This window comes from Centroberyx affinis, unplaced genomic scaffold (genome assembly GCF_046629955.1).
Source record: "Centroberyx affinis isolate AG114_WGS23_722 - 3 ecotype Tasmania unplaced genomic scaffold, CSIRO-AGI_Caff_v1 ptg003785l_1, whole genome shotgun sequence".
Taxonomy (NCBI): Eukaryota; Metazoa; Chordata; class Actinopteri; order Beryciformes; family Berycidae; genus Centroberyx; species Centroberyx affinis.
This window is the reverse complement of record NW_027281655.1, coordinates 1,935-19,764: the sequence shown is the minus strand read 5'-3', so window position 1 is coordinate 19,764 and position 17,830 is coordinate 1,935. Positions and strand designations below refer to the sequence as shown.

Genomic DNA, 17,830 nt, shown 5'->3' with positions numbered 1-17,830 from the left:
AGTCTAGCGGTGGCAATAGCAAAAGCATGTTTTCCCCCCTAGGACCTCTGATCAGAGCACCTGAGGAACCTTGGGGTGTTCAGTTCAAAAGTTCAGAAAGGTACTGAGGTGCAAGACTATGCAGAGCTTTATAAACGAACAGCAAGATGTTAAAGTGGACGCCAGGAGAGGAGTGATATGGTTCCTCTGAGCTGCATTTTGATCAGTTGCAGTTGTGAAAGGGCTTTATGGGATTAGGGCTTTATAGTATTGAAGTCAAAATTCAAAGTAATTCCAAAGTCAAGGAAATTTTGAGTTAGATACCAATACCAACTTTAATATCTAAAAAATCAATACTACTACAATACCATGGCAGACAAGAGAAACCATGAAGCAATGTGCTATCACGCTTCACCTGGACAGCTTTGTAGCAACTTCTGCAGAGGGTTTTGAGGTTGATTGAGTTCTCTAAGTGAAATAGTTCCATATGTCGCTCCTGGCACCGGTTTTGTCAACCAGTCTGGGTGGACTGGAATTCAGTTCAAGACGTGGTGAACTGTTCGACGCTGCTGAATGTTTTCAGCTGTTTGTCCCCTGTTAAGAACCAGACTAACACTCTGTCTATTTCAATCCTTCTTTTAACTATTCCAATGTGCATGCCATCTGCATGTACACAGCCTCTGGAGTCAAGGTTGAAATAGAATTTCAGTTTGAAGAACACATTTGGTAAAAGCATTTATAAAATTCAATACTGAAGTCCATCTTTAAGAGACGGTATCCAAGTAGTATTGAAATTTCGGTTATTGTGACAACACTATATACCACAATACAGCAAGTTATAACAGTCCAGAGTAGAAGAAATAAGGATATGATCCAGGATCCAGAATGGCTAAGTTATACATCTCATACCTGCAGTTGTCACACTTGATGAGCAGGCCGTCCGGTGTTAGGCTGCAGTGGCACCAGTCAGCCACGGCCCCGTCCTCCTCTGAGGAGCTGTCGCTGTCGGCTGAGTTGTCCTCAGTGGGATCGTGATAGCGGGAGCCGCGTACCACGCCGTTGAGATCCATGCGGGGAATGATGGTTTGGGAGAGCGGAGAGGCGGGTGGGGTGGGGGGAGGGGGCGCGCCATAGTTGTGATCCTGACAACACACAACGGAAGACTGTTGCATCTTCAAACAACGGGTGTTCAGGCAAAAAGGGAAACGGAAAATGGAGACGAATGAAAATGAGGGCAAAAAAAGGTATGTGAAACAGTACAGCTGTTAATAATGGAAGAAGTGTTGCGGTTATAGAAGCCTAACACTTAGGCAGACCTTTTACGTCCTTAATGAAACTAGCAGCACCAGTCCTAAGAACAACAAACTTGGTGCAAAACTGGGTGGCGTTATAGTTCCTTTCTGGAAAGCTTTAGTTAAGCATTATTTTTTATTTTTTAAATGTTCAGATATTTCTAGCCATCGAATATGGAATTAACAAAAGTAAAAGCTTATTTCATATGATGAATTTACCTGGGATACTAGGATTAGAATTGTGTTCATAAGTTTTAAAGAGCTGTATGAACTCACAGCATACGGTAGTCCCCGATACCCATGACTCTGTGCGCTCCCACAGCTGTGGCTGTTGTAGTTTTTCTCATTCACGGCAGGGCTTGCTTCCACTGACTCAGGGCTGGGGCAAGAACAGAAAAACAAAGATGATTAGCAAGAATAATTACAAGAATTAACTAGTAAACAGCAGCCGGCAACAACTACTCTGTTACAGAGCTACAATGTAAACAACTGTCTTTAATAAAACACACCCAGTCAGTCACTAGATGGCACCACGACCCAAAATATCACCCTCCAGATGGAGCCTGGGAGAAAAACAATTCAGGAAATGGAATGTGGGCCGCCATTATGTTATGCAACTCCCATTGCCCTTTAGCTGAGGTCTGGCCAGACAGAGAACAACCTTGCATTCACCTAACAAACTGAACCCCTCTAACGTTGGAGCTAACTTAAATGTCAAAAGAATCAAAAACAAAAATTGTTACATTCAAGACCCAAGATTTTCTAAATGTCGGCAGAGACTGTTTTTTTCCTTGTGCTGGAGTGAGTTCCTCTGACTGAGGTTTGGAAGAAACTAAAGGGGGCCATGGGTAGGGGTGGATGAGAGGGAAGCCTGTTCCAGCCAACTGCATTCCACACAACCTCAGTCACGTAAGTAGGCTTACCTACAGAGAAGTGGCAATGCCTGTTCTTACTTAAGCTGTCTGTGGCCATTTCCTCAGACACTGCTCAGCACAGCTAGGTGCTGATGTGGAGACCTGATAAAGGTCTACCTCCCTTACATAGGGGTCAATGCCTTGTAATAAAATGGCTTCATCTTCCAAAGGGTTTCAAGTTTATATGTGGCCGGCCTGATGGAGGATTCAGACAGCTCCTTAATTTCTGTCTGGTCAAGGTTGGTCAGGCTTGTCTTTGGTGGACTACACTTCCCAACTCTCAGAGTCTTTTCTTTTTTTCCAGATTTTCTGGAGAGACAACAAAAAAATCCTGACAGGCAGATATTCAAAGTAAACATATCCATCACAACCTTGTAGTTCTCCCAAGGTGCTTCGATTGTGTCAACCTTTGAACAAAAGGAACAAAATCAGTTCCTTTAGGGAGATAGTTCAGAGATGAAAACCATTACATCAGTTTTGCTGCCATGTTGTTTTGATAATGATGTCACTGGACATTAGGGAGAGGGCAGCAGAAAGTGACAATGCAACTTTTATTCCAACCTGCAGGTCAGACATCCTTGAACCTTTCATTTCATTTGATAGGATTTTGTCCCAAGACCCCATAGGAGCATTTTTGTTGTTGATTTAGTACTGAGTACAATGCTTTAGTATTGTACACATCTACAATGTAGTGGTGAGAGTGACGCCTATGATTACAATAGTCAATATTAAACATTTTGTTAAAGAGATGATTTGTAGTGCATTCGACTGCAATGAAATTGAACTATTCCTCATTTGCTGGTGACCCTTGGGACCTCCTCAAAGACCTCTGGAGGTTCCCTGACCCGACTTTGAGAACCACTGCTGTAGGACGATCACACATCTGAGACGCAAACACCCCCCACCCCTCCTCCAAGGAGTACTCACTCTGATCCAGCAGCCATATCTGAGTAAGACGTTTCAGGTGTGGTGACTCCCAGCGCGATTACTATGCTCATGACGTCCAGCACAGCGACGCGTGGGAGGGGGGGAAGAGGGGGGAGGGGAGGGGGAGGGGAGGGATGGGACGGGACAGGGGGGGAGGAGGAGGAGGAGAGGTGAGGATGGGAATCACAGGTTCCCAACTACAGCGACAGGCCACTCGAGGGGTGGGGCGCCGCCGAGCCGCAACCCACGGCTCACGGACATGGGGAGACCTGGGGAGAGAGGGTGACAGGCAATGAGTGATGCATACCCCCCCCCCACACACACACAGCTTGGATACAGTCAAAACATCGCAAAAACAAGCTTCATGAGTCAGCATGATACACGGAATGATGGAAAAAAAACTGCACTCACTGTGCTTTCATTTAGGAGGCCCATACAGATATTTTTAGATATTCAAAACCTTTAATTTGACCCTTTTTTCCTGCCAAAAAATTACAAGGATTCAGTTGTCCCCCCCAGAATTTTATTCTTGTCAGGGTGGAAAACCTCTGAAACAGCATTTAGAATATACTCTCCATTGAAACCGAGATAATGATACCGAATAATGAAATGCTTTAGGGTTAGACCCACCATACCTATTCAAAGGTAGATTATGCCTCTATTGAAGAATTCAATTACAATAAAACATTGCTGAACACTTAAATGAAGAAATTAAAAGAGCAAAGAAAATAAAATTTCATTGCAAGTTTTACAGACTCGGGGAGGAACTTCCATCACATTGGTGGTGGACGACATTGACTGGCCGATATCTGATATTTGATAAAAGCCCAAATATGGTGCTTTACCATATACACAGCTCACTGGCTGTGGCTGTCATTTGATTATAATCACCTGTTACTTTATTACAATCACCTGTTATTTTCCTACCAAGATGGCCATTTGGTGATGTAACAGAATACTATCGTCTAGGGCTGAACAATTAATCATAATTTTATCGAAATCGCAATATGGCCTACTGCAATTTTCAAATCGCAGGAGGCGCAATATTTGTTAAAGCCGAAATGTGTGTCAAAATACCATTTTAAATGAAATATTGTCGTGCTGCAGAGATGTCCTGGCCTACATATCATATTCTACAGACTTAAGAAAACATCTTTGTTTGGGTACAGATCCCCGCAAAAATCACACCATAATCATTTTAATACATTTTTCAATGAAAATGAGAATAATGATGTAAAAATTATCATTCCCTCTAATAGCGCAAATCATATCGCAATTGCAATATCAGTCAAAATAATCGCAATTAGATATTTTTTCAAAATCACTCAGCCCTACTATCGTCCTGGTATCGGCAAACCGGCCTAACCTTACTTTCATGATTACTTTTTAATTCATTTGGTTTAATTTGATGAAGCAGCAGAGTTTGTTGACATAAAAATACTGTTGGGTGACCAGCAGCCGCGGCAAAACCCGTAAGGAGCAGAGCACAGCAGGGTCAACAAGTAATTGAACACCAGTAGGCCATCTTGGACACTGTTACAATAGGAAGCCGTACTGAACCTGTACTTTCTGTAACAGCCTCCGAGAAGTCTAGAATTATGACCCAGTGTGGGGCCTGTTTTCATAGATCATTACTTATAAGCAATTATCCAAAGGGTTGTTCTCTTCTGGTGATTTGAAATGAGTGCTTTCTGTTTGACTAGTGAAACAAAAAACAAATTATGGCTTGTTCAAGCATGGAGGCACTAAGTTCCGGTTAAACTTGCCTCCTTTACCAGGGGCAACAACAGCACAGTCACAGTCGAACATTAACAGACAGAAGGTTGTCATGTCCACATAACAACAATAAACACAACGCTTCAGTGGAAAATCATCCCAGCATCCCTAATGAAGATCCAAATTTGCTGAGTCATCTTGACAAAAAAGGCTTTGAGTGAGGAGCAGCAGAGAGCTTTTATCTGCCCCGTCTAAAATGACAACTTGATATGGACATAGTGTGGTAGGACTGTCTCTTATCCATACAGAGGCTTCCGGTATGGATATGGAGGGGGGGCTATTCAGAGAGCAGAAAAACAACCAGCGGCTACGCAGCTCTGTTTATACTGAGCCTCCCATCAGGACGCACTACCAAGGAGAACCAGCAGGGGGCGCCTTCCTCCCAGACGGCCGGAGGGGTGAGTCATCCGACATGAGGCTGGGCCCTCTAGTCATGTGATCACACACTGCTGAAACACTGACCCACACTCCTCTGCTCTCTCTCTCTCCCTCTCTATCTCTCCCTCGCTCGCTCATCCGCCCAGGCAGACGCATAGCTAGCAGGCTTGCAGGCAGTAACCACGGCTGCAAAAAGAGGAACAGGGCCTTCTGTGCTCCTTTCACACGCCGAGGAGAGGATTTGGCTTACAGCAAGGTCATCCCTCGGCCAGACGCATGCAAACAGTCACCCACAAACACTACACTGATCAGATTCACCAGAATACAAGCTTCAATGGCGGAGGATTCTGATTCTTTTCACAACAGGAAATTGTGAGCTCCAGACTTAAAAAAAAAAAAAAAAAAAGCCCCGACATAAAACACGGGCTGCCTGAATTGCTGGTTTATTAGGAGAAGCCATCCAAAGCAGTAGCAGCAGCAACAGGATGTATGACATTTCTGTAGCTGTCCCCTGGCTACAGCCGGCTGTTGCCCTCGCTCTACAGCACCGAGGCAACCACAGTAAGGCTGGGGACTTCCAATAATGTCAAGGTCAGTTCACCCTGCTCACTGTCAAACAGAGAATGTCAGCCCCATCTGGCTGGATAGACACTGGTAAGTAGCAAAAAGAAATATCAACATGCTTTCTTAATTTCAAGAAAAGGTGTAAAGATTTGGTTACCCCAAGACAAATAGGATTTTGGTTGGGACTAAACAAGAATTGTTTTTGTTCCACTTCACTTCCACCTCAAATGTGACTCACTGACAAAAGAACAGCCCGGAAGGTCGCACAAAGAGTTAACTCCTTTCTGACGCATTAGACGAGATGGCATGGAGTGGATCCCATGGTGCCCCATCCACAGCCTTTATGAGGACCACTTGGCTGTTTATTAGTCTTGTGGATGATCCCCGTCTCACTGAAATAGCTACCTAGCTCCAACCCAACCCACAAAGGAAGACACTATTTGGGCCTCTTCCAAAAGAGCCAGACGGTGAACTAGGGAGGTAAATTCCATACGAAGAAGGAAAGCCTTTCTTTACCTCTCTCTCTCCCTGTCCCCCCTCCCCTCACTCCCTTCCCTTCCCTTCCTTGTTCGTTCCTTTGGCCATGAATACCGGGCTCAAATTACCAGCGGGCTCAACAAAGTCTTTTCACTTCCACTAGAACAGAGGCCATTTTGGAGAGGAGTCCGAGAGGGAGGGGTGCACGCACACACACACACACACACACAAACAGAAGACCCTCTCTCTCTCTCACCATCTCTCCAATGTCTCCCTCTTCCCTCCCTCCTTTTTAACCCTCCAGTCTTCAGACACTGTTAGGCGCTCCTAGACTCGTTTTGTACCGTTGTGCAATAAATTATTTGATTCCCTTTAATATTTTAATGCGTCCATGGAGTGATATAGTGTATGCATGTCGTCATAGGGAGTGGGACAAACAAATCCAACCATGCAAGCATACACACAGCAGCTCAGAGGCACATACACATACACACACAATGCCACGCCTCACCTCAACCGAGCTCGGCGAAGCAAGTCTTGTAAGCGTTGGACAAAAATAACATACCGATAGACCAAAAATAGTCAGGCACACCAACATGCAGAAACACATACACACACACACACATTCTGCTTACACTCCCTCTAGCAATTTAGTTAAACCCCTACACAGAACAGGTGAAATGGGAGAACATAAGAGCAGACTCACTATAGGCCTACAGGACAGTTTTTTCCCTATTGGGAAACCCCCAAAGTAAGGGAGAGGCAACTGAGAAAGGCCTTAGGCAGGTTGTCATTCAGTAACTTCTACCACCGGCTCAGTGACCTTGCTGTGCTGCTGAACGTTAAGACCGAGGATATAAAGCCTTCTGTCTTTGCTGAAAGACACAGTTGTACATAAACATCATACACACTGGGGTTAGACCAATATATCTGTCTGACATTGGTCTTTTATGTAACATTGGATATCGGCCACTCGTGTCGTCCACCGGCTACATGGAGGTTCTTCCGTGACCACAGCTACATAAACATAGTCTGAAAAACTTATTGTAGAAAAAAAATCAATACCTGTATGATTTTTTTTGTTTTTCGTAAATTACTTCTTCATTTAAAGGCACTGATGTACCTCAGATTTTCCCCTTTATTACATAATCCATCCATTTTACCATCCTGACAAAAATAAAATTCTGGGGGAAACACTGAATGCTTGTAGTTTTTTGGTATGAGAATGGACACATTTAGAGATACTGAATATTGGTCATCCACAGGTTCAATCCAAAAATACTGATTACAGGCCTCCAAAAACCCATATCGATCAAACCCTAACTCACACTTGCAAAAAACAATCACACGCACATTACAATCCATTTACAGATGTTTTTTCCACATAGCCTATGGCTTCAAAAAGACAGGCTTATAGACCTATAATACATACATATACACAGAGTTTGGGTATGAACAGCACGTCCATGCTCACACAGCGTCCACCTGTGCCTTGCCAGACCTTCACAACACATCCAGTCCAGTGAGATTACACCAGCCCCCTCAGTCAGCCCCCGCACACATGCTGGCTGTACAAGGCAGGATATGAATATATCTGCCGTTCCCTGGCGCTGTGCAGGTTGAGCTGCACTCCCCGAGCTACAGCAGGAGGAAATTGAAGATGAAGAACAGGCAAATCAATAGGGCCTGGCTTCAAGACAAATGGGAAATGTGGCCGGGGAGAAAGTATGGCTCGTTTTAGATCTTATTTCACACTCACCCAAACACATTTACAAATTTACAAAGACATACACTCTCTCACACACACATAAAAACACAGGAGAGACGTGATGTGAGACTCTTACGTGCGTGCAAAGTAGTAGGCTATGCCTACGTCATTTCTAAGTTGTGTGAGACATTTATGCTAAACAATCTGGCAATGTAACAGTAGCCTACTTCATTTGTCACAAATGGAAAAAAAGGAACATAGATTTGGGCCTACACGATTGTAGTGGATATAGTGTGGGTAAGTGACACATCTGGTATGGCTGGGCAATATGACCTGAAATCCATATCACGATATAGGCTACTGTCACATTTACCCCAATATCGATAAATGAAACAATAACCTGTTTGTATTTTCTACCTTGGTGAACAAATACTACATTTTCTATTAGTGACATGGCCCTCTGTCAACTACGGTACTGGAATAATCAGGATAACCACATCATTCATCAATGTATTGTCAAGAACAGATCTACTCTACTGTTTTGCTACGCTGTGGTATGTTAGCTGTCTTTCAGTATCACAGTAGCCCATTAGCCAAAACCAAACTTCAATTCTAAGCCTGTTATGCAAAAAAATCTTTGTTAGCTCTATTTAGTTGTAAAATATTCACCTGCAAAAATATTTTTTGTGATACATAAATTAGCCACCAGTTACAAACACACATTAGCATACGAACACTGGGCAAGCAAGCATCACTCAATACAAGGTGAGACAGCGCAGTTTCATTAGCATTAGGCAAAATTAATTCCACAACTGTTAGGCAAAACTGCCTAGCTTGCTAAACGTAGCCTAGTTTTTCACTAAAATATTCACCAGTAAAAAATATTTTTTGTCACATGTAACTACTGCAGATGCAAAACTATGCGACCAATACAGGGTGAGCGAGCATCATATGAGGTACAAGTTTATTCCAGTTCCATTATTTAGTATAGGCTATGTTATGGCAATTTCACATCACCTCTTCTATAGTACATGTCTTCTCTCTGCAGACTGCAGAGAGGGGAGGGTGCGGGGGCGCGAGCGAGTGGCAAGTTTTCTTCTTTACGACAGTGAAATACTACCACTAAGGGATTCAAGGGGTCACCAGAGTCATCAAGTTTCCAATTCTACTGGTAGCAGCTTTAAATTAAAGAACCACAAGCACTTGACAGCACTAGAGGAATGCATTTACCAAACATATCAACATGTGGAAAACTAGGTCGGTGAAAGATTCAAAGTGTTGGTTTTGGTAAATGTTCGTTATACCACCCAGCCCAACTATACAAGCTATTCATTTGAAGGCCTATGTTGTTAAACTGCTTTGTGAATTTCAATAAATGACAGGGATGATAAAAAATGACAGGGAAAATAACATAAAGTGCAAGCACCTACACAGCATTAAAAAAACAAATCGAGCAGCATTACAACAGCTCTTCCATCTGTATTATATTCTCCGAATTGAGTTGTCTTCCCAAAACTTTATGAAAAAAAATAATAAAACAATTAGGCTATGTGATTCAAAAGCTGTCTGCTCCGGACACAGTAGCACAATCCTGGGCCCCAAACACAATTACACAGCACAAGAGCTGTCTGAAACAGATATGGCCGCAGCACAGCCAGCTGAAAACACTCCTGGAACAAGTCGTCATTAGAAAATTACACACAAACATAGATTGGAAAACTTGTTTTGCACACTTGAGCTGATGATGTGGGGGCAAATAAATGACAGATATGGAGAATTGATGTGAACATCTGGCACCATATTTAGAAATGTGTACTATATTTCTAGGGGCTGGTGGCTAGGTAATATCTACACTAGATACCCTTCAACTCTAGTAGTGATGTGTCCGTTGTCATGCTGAGCGGTGGAGCGTCCTGGGAGAGCAGTGCGGCCTGCCCATTAACACAACAATATCCAGCTGCCTGAATGGACCGGGACCAGACCGGGGATGAGAGACACACAATGGAGAACAAAGGCCGAGCGGGTGCTGTAAGAGGGGTGGGGGAGAGAGCGGTCGACAGCAGGGCCAGCGTGACACAAAATCAATCATCTGTTTCAGAGCAAACAAGCCAGCCACTGTCCGTTTGAGGCTGCAGTAACCTAGAGGAGAAAAAAGGAACGAGGGAGCTACTGCTGCCTGTTTGGGCTTGACTAGCCCTGTCTGGCCTGCTGCTGCCTCTCTTTCCCCTTCGTCGCACAGACAGAGCTGCTGCCACTGAATAAATTAACCATTATCAAGACTACCTACCAAAGTCCAAAGCAGCGGCAACCCTAAAATGAAACTTGATTAAATAAGAAGTATTAAGCCTGAAAATGACTGACCCAATCTCCACTGTGCTGTGTTGCTGGTTGAGATTAACATGTTGTATTTTGTGAGCCTGAGAGTCAGGTACACTCGGTCCTCACAAATGGCAGCAGTCCCTGCACAAAGTGTCTACTCCCAAATCTGGTGAGGGTGGATTTTTTCCAAGAGGTAGTCTAGCAGAAGCATGAGGCACAAAAAAGCTGCCTCGTTATTAGATAAGCTCATGCTCTGGCATAACATAAACCAGAGACACCCTCTCTGTCTCTCACCACGTGATCTCACTGCATGACAAACACATTTAGATGACATTTCCATTTCCTCTTTTGGCCAACACTCTTATCCAGAGCGACATGAGGGTTTGCCCTGGCTCCACCTAGCCATAACACTCGAAGCACAACACATACACAAAACTAGCCAATGCTAGATTAGGAGGTGTCACTCCAAAAAAAAAAAAAAAAACAGACACACACACAACAAGGCTGGGCAGCCATTTTGAATCGCTGTAGGGCTTCAATGTCTCACTCTGTCTGTCTCTCTCTGTGTTTAGAGCTCAGGAAATTTAACACGAGAAAACAACAAATCTTAAATGTTATGACAGAGGATGGTAAAAGTTATGGGGGAGGGGGGTATTTGAACAAAACAAGCATGTTTGGACAGTGCTTTGAATAATTGCCAAGCTTTGGTGAGGGAACAAATCTGGGTTCAAAAGGTTCAGAGGAGGTGCTCCATTTCAAGTCCAAACCAGTTTTAAGAGGACAAGTTAACAGCCACGAAGAAAGACTATTTTATGGAAAGAGGGAAAAAATTCCACCCCACTCTTCCCAACCAGGTGACAGTGTAAGGGGATTGTGAACAGGAAAAACCTGGCACCGGCCATTCATTTCCCCTTTTGTTTTTAGCACTGCTGCTGTGCATTACAAAACAGGGCAGCTGAGGAAGGGTTAGGTGTCGAGTGGCTTGACTTTGGTGCAAAAGCTCTCCCTGGCTGTTTTTCTTCTTTCCTGTTCCTTATTTGCTCTCTCCCCCTCTGACAACACCCTTTGAGCAAACACACTCAGAAATGTGCCTGTGGTTTTTGCAATCTTGGTTTCACCTGGCACAAGGAGCCAAGCTAATCGGCCAGTATTCAGCCCAGTCTCCTTTATTGTCCTGTTTACTTACATGTGAGAGAGAGAGACAGGGCTGGGGGAGGGGATGGGAAAGGAAAGAGAGAGAAGGGGTCAATGTGGTGAAACCTAAAATGGCTGCCTGCAGTTCAAAAGGTGGAGACAGAAACTCTGAATCTTACTAAGCTTTTTTTCCTGCTATACATTAAACCAACTATCAAAAGAGAGCCATGTTCTGTGTGAGAGGCAGTGAGACAGTGAGAAAAAGAAAAAGAAATGAAGGACAGAACATAAGGGTGTGATAAAACCAGAGAGAGAGAGAGAGAGAGAGAGAGAGAGAGAGAGAGAGAGAGAGAGAGAGAGAGAGAGAGAGAGAGAGAGAGAGAGAAAGAGAGAGATGATTACGTAGAACGCCCGCCTCTCCCCCTCTCAGCCTTGTTTTTTTCCCAGCCTCCTCCTCCTCCATTATTATTCTCCCAAGAAGCCTTGCTCCTCGGCACAAAACAGAATTACCCAGCAGAGCCCTCTGCAACACTGCTCCCCCAGTGCTGAGGAATTGCCGCGCCCCATTGGAGCAGCTCCAGAGCTGCTGGGCCAATGGGAGTGCACCAAAGAGGCAGGCGTCACAGCGACTTGTTTTTAACCCTGTTGTGCAAGACGACGAGAAACACAACACACAGCAGCTGCTGAAGAGAAGCCACATAGAGAGGAAGATAGATGGATTGGTACTTTTTTCATCCCCAGAGGAAATTCAAAAGGCAAAGACAGACTCTCACACACCCATACATCAGTATGAAATCAGAAAAAAAAACTATGTTGCAAATAAAATCCCAGTTGTGAAAATGAAATCACCTTTTATCTCTGTTGAAATAAACAACTATAGGTAGGCTATAGCTAAGAGGAAACATATTGTGCAAAACCAAGGTCATGTTAAAATCATCATAGCATTTTGAAAAGGCATTTTTTCATACAAGACACAGGCAAGGACTTGCAATCAAGGAGCAAGAGAGGAGCTAGCACCATTTGCTACAGGCTAATAAAATGCAGCAGGGGTCACAATTTTGCGATGAAATGCACACAACCGCCTCTCACTTGTTTCTGTCCTGTGAATTTAATTCTGCTCCCATATATTTACAGATTCACAACACTCAGACTGACTTGACTCGATGCTCACATAGGCACAACACACACACAATCTTATTAACATGTCAATAGCTACACCTGCCCTCCATGTAATGATACAGTGTCATCAGCATGCAAATGGAAAGCTAAAAAGACAGGAGGTTTTTCTCCTCTCTTCCTATCCCTCACAGCAACATCCCCCGCTCCATCTCTCTTTCTCTTCCAACCGTCTGCACTGAGATAGGATCCTGTCTTCCTCATTTGGAAATGGGCCAGCATCCTGCTTCAATCCCTCTTGTACGAGCACACACACAAACTAGGGTTTAAATGCTGTATGGCACGGTGAAGATTTTTTTTAAAAGGACCTCAATGCTGCTTCCCCATTCTAATGATTGGGCTTCAATGATTTCAAGGGCATGTCACCCAATAGTTAATGATTACTTGGTTTGTAACCGCTCGGCGTACGTGCATGTGAAAGAGAGAGAGAGACTATTTCCTTAGTGAACAGAGAACTGGGCCAGACTAACCTTGCCTGTCTGCACATTCCTCAGATCTCCAAAGTTTCTGAGGCCCACATTTGGGGGGGATTCCACATCCTTTAGACAGACACACACAAGTACAGTGCTGCTCTCAAAGACAAGCTAACAGACAAAACTCCCCAACAGACTTCCTTCAACCAACCATTCTGACTTAACACCCCTAGCACAAGTATCTTACTTTCAAACATAATCCGAAGCTGCTTGACAGGCCTGAAAAACCAACATGGCGGTTAATTCACAAGAGCAGTGGCAACAAGCCAGGCAGTACATTCTTAGCTTTCCCAGGGTGGCAGGTTGAGCTAAGAAAGCACGGCATTGTGTGCTTGCCGGTGTCCCAAATTTTCCTTCCATTTCTTAGGGGGCTGTGTACTTGTCTTTGTCTCTGGTAGTGAGCACAGCGTTTGTTCTAGATAACAAGAAGGGTCAGGCCAGGGGGAGTGTTGGGGGGGGGGCTCATGTTTCCAATGGTTATGAGTGGCCAGGTTGGCAGGCTGCAGTCCACACAGTCTATTAAAAGATGTGAAACATATTCAGAGAATGTGAGCCTCAACCAATGAAAACAAGGCTCCCCGCACTGCAATCTGGCTACCGACAGGCTTCGAGATCAACCAAAACATTTGGTGCTGGCCGTACACCCAACAGGCCATGGGTGTAATCTTTGTACTTGTGAAGCAAGGTCGACAACTGCTCAGGAAAAACACACTGTCATACGAAACCTCACTTACATTTCCCAATCTCAAATAGGTTTATTAAGTAGATTTTTGTTATTTTTAATGGAGCTAAGCTACAACACATTGGAGCAGTGATCAAGGCACAAGGAACAAAGATAGCTGGATATGAATTCATGCTGACCTCACATACTGTGCTCAAAGCTGATATTAAAACAATCCATGTTATTCATCTTTAATGAGAAAATGTAGAGACGCCTGAGTGGAGGGAAAAATATGACTGAAATATGACCAGCTGCTTCCCTCAAGAAAACGAATTAATGACACGTCAGACACAGGGGTCGGACACAAAACATTTCGCTGCGGCGAGGTCGTCACACATCCGGTAGCACATTCATTGGCCTAACAGGGCAGGGAAACCAGGAGCGATAGAGTCTCCTTTCTCTCTGTGCCGTGTCTGCTGCTCTGAGCTCCGGGCCGACGGTCCACAGCACAATGCAAGTCTACGTGGTGCAGCTGAGCAAGGAGAAACTACGCAGGCGAAGGTTAGGGCAGCCATTGGTGCAATAAAAATGTGGGGTTCTGACAAATACCACAAGAAACATACTATGTAGAGGAACACGCTAAAATGCATAAAAATCCGAGATACGTCCCGGCAGCGCTCATCTGTGGTATTCAATTAGCTCACACTTGTCACAATGTTTCAGTTAGTGCCACATTCAAAGTGATGAGTAACCTACATTGTGTAAGTGAAAAGGCCTAAATCATGCGACCAGAATTTGATCCCTGCAGCAGCCTAATGGAAGTGAAGCCGAAACCCCCCCTTTATGATTATCAAACAACGCGATGCTTTCTATAAACATAAGAGCAAGAGGCAGTGTGTCACGATGAGGGCTCTAACTTGGTCGAAACTTAGCTGTGATCGCTGCATTCTGGCTCGACATTGCCACTCGCAGTTACTCACACGTTGAAATAAAAAATGGAGGCTAAAAAAGGAAACGAGAGCTCCCTTCTAAAATACCACCCATTTCTCTTAACCGCCACAGAGGCTGGGGGTTGGTAGGTGGGGGAGGTGAAGACGAATAACAGCAAGTCACTACTCAACAGATCTGGTTTTCTGATTTCTAGATCCCACACACACAAAAAAGCCAACATACAGAAAAACACCACCAACCGTTCAGCTTGATTCACACGCCTAAGCGAAGTCAGGAATGTTACCAAAGCCTAATGCATTAACATAATGTAAACACCTCCATAATGAAAACCTAATATTTTACAGAAAACAAAACACACCAGATCTAAAATCCATAACAATGGCGAGTCGAGTTTATAAACACGTCTATAACTGCCAAATATAGATGTGGTCGCAATCTTTATGTTGTGAAATACAGGCTCGAAGTAAGGACACAATCAACTGGAAAACATCCAAAAAGTTAGCTAACTGGCTAGCATAGCATTGTTACCTATGTCTGCTAACTAACATACAGCATCTGGTGGCTTGAGATAGGTCCCATATAAAGCCTCAAATGCAACTCATGTCATTAGGTAACTACCTAAATTCGACAGTTTCGTGGTCCCATAACAACACTTAATACACTGATGTCAAAAGAACAATGCAACAAATAGCTTTTTTGGATCTAACTTAACAAGTTTGCATTATTACCCTGCCCGGTCTGTCTGTGCTACTAGCCAAATAGCTGGGGTGCATGTCTCTCCTGCTCTCAGTTTCAAGCTCAAATAACTAAGCATCAATAAGCATGAATACAATCCATATAATGTGCTGCCCATGATGTTTTGACAGTGTAAGGTATGTTAGGCCATGGCAGCAATAAATTGTCGAAACTTAGTTAAACCTACTGTAATTAGTCAACAAACCAAAAGGTATTCATTAATGTTTCGAAAAAGGACCCATTTGTACCTTGGTGGTCATGAGGCAAAACACTTCAAATTCCCTAGTTATTATAACGTTAGGCAAGTTAGATAGACTGGTTTAATCCTGGTGGAAACGGTGTGAGATACTAACTGAATTAAGACACCCTTGATGGACTACTTGAGTCAAACTCCTGAAAACTGTTGCAGAATGCTGTAGAGAGCTTATGAAACATGGTTGCATGAAATAATGAAACATTATCAAAGTATTACTGTGGTGTATGCCCGGACTAACAAGCTAGCTGGCAAACATAACACGAGGAGCTGATCAAAAACCATGGAGGATCAGTCCAGACACAGCCAAGAGCTGCCCTGCAAGGCAGCCCGTTAACATGGGAGCATTTTGGCCAGCAAAGCATACCACCTGAAACTGCAAAGATAGTGAGGGCAACCAACTTGTTCTAAAGAACTCAAGTGGACGTTAAGTACTCGGCTAGCTAAGTTAGTTAGCTTGCTAGCTATGTTGGCTTTCTCGAAAACATGGTTAGTGTCTGTTGTATTTATGTTACGGTCTCCAGAGATACAGGGTAACGTTATTAACAAATAATAAACACATACATGCAGAACACTCACCTAAAGAGACATTCCAAACCAGTGCAAACAAGGCAATTTCATGTACAGTAGGAAGACCTTCGAGTATCCCAACATCAAATCCAACCAGACCAGTAGGCCAGTATCTCAGCCTCGGTGTCTCCTGTATCCTTTGCCCTTAAAAGTAGCTCCCTCTCCAGGGGTAGGAAACAAACTTCTCAGTGTCCCCCACGCATAGGCGGAAAGTTAAATTCCCTGTCTTGCTCAGGTGCAGTGCTTCCATTGAGTGTCTATAATAGATCCCCGGTGATTTAATCCATTTATTTTAGTGTTTTATATATTTACAGTCGATATTTATAAAGGGGTATATGCTGCTCTATGTGATATAGGGCTCTGATTCTGTCTCGGGTCCTTACATTCGCAGAGGCGCCCATCCCCCTCCTCACCGGCATCGACCGCGGGTCCCAGCGAAACTGACACACAACCACGCCACGGGGTTTCCTAGGCGACCATGCAGGGGCTCTTTCGTTGGGCGGGCCTTGCGCCGACGTCCCGCCTGTCGCAAATGACTGGTCAGAAAAGTGTCAGTCATTATGTAAACTAGATGAGCACGCAAGTCATTGGTCAATTAGAGCGCGAGAGTTTTTTTTTTTCGTCAACTACGCAAAGAGGGGCGGGCACTGCTTTGAGGAGGGGTGCTAAAATTCAGTTCCATCATGTTATGTGTACTGGTGGCACACAAGCAGGAGAGGCAGAGTGTTTGGATGGATTCGGGAGATAATTTGACAGAAAAGAGCGGATCTGTGCCTTCAAAATTTTGGGAAATGCTCGTTATTAAATGCAAATGCCGTGGAATTAATTTTAATTCGTTAGTGGGACTATTATTGTTTTTTATTTGAGGGGTATATTCATCTACAATGGAAGAAGCTTCAGTTCATACCAATACATAGTAGCAAGCCTTAGCTACACGGGGTCTCTGGGGCCCAGTTCCAGGGACAACAGAGGCAGGGTCAGCCCACTGGGTCAGCCCCATCTATGTCAAATGAATGGAATATGAGGTGTCGCTCTGGTAGCATCTGGTAAGGGATTGGACAGGGAAATTGACCAGTGCTCTTGGGCTGCATCTATTTATTACTGGTCCCTCCTACTCCACTTCCCCGCTGTCGAAATCAGTCTCTTCATACACTTGCAGACACAGAAAAGGACTAACACTAACGAAAATACCCCTATCAACAATGGGCTTACCATATACCAAACTATCCAGGAAGTTTTACCAGGAGAACGGGCAAGAAGCGATCGTACTTTTATTATGATTTTAGTGTTTACAGTAGGCATATGGAGAAGCAGCCTTTGTTTTCGAGTCAATTACATGCTACCCTAGCCTGCCACACACATTGGATTAACAAGCAAACCGTGAAACGGAGACATTATTTTCAATACTTACAATAAATTGACATTTGGACTAAAACACTTCTAAACGAATAGGCACAATGACACGATTGGTTTCTTGTCATGGGACTTGGGAGACGACTTTGGATTGGCTGAGGTGATAATTGCCAACGTCATTTGTTGCAGT

The 17,830-nt window shown here is 44.0% G+C and overlaps 1 protein-coding gene across 1 annotated transcript in view; it reads right to left on the bottom strand.

Moving 5' to 3' along the window:
- The window catches only part of LOC139662414 (histone-lysine N-methyltransferase SETD5-like), a 31,808-nt gene extending 15,117 nt beyond the window's left edge, over positions 1–16,691 (bottom strand). The window contains exons 1-4 of the mRNA XM_071541101.1: positions 16,297–16,691; positions 3,113–3,381; positions 1,548–1,650; positions 889–1,151 (exon numbers count right to left, since the gene is read on the bottom strand). Coding sequence (XP_071397202.1) covers positions 889–1,151; positions 1,548–1,650; positions 3,113–3,183 — 437 coding nt within the window. The 5' untranslated portion in view covers positions 3,184–3,381; positions 16,297–16,691. The remainder of the gene's footprint in view (positions 1–888; positions 1,152–1,547; positions 1,651–3,112; positions 3,382–16,296) is intronic.
- Positions 16,692–17,830: the final 1,139 nt, after the last annotated feature.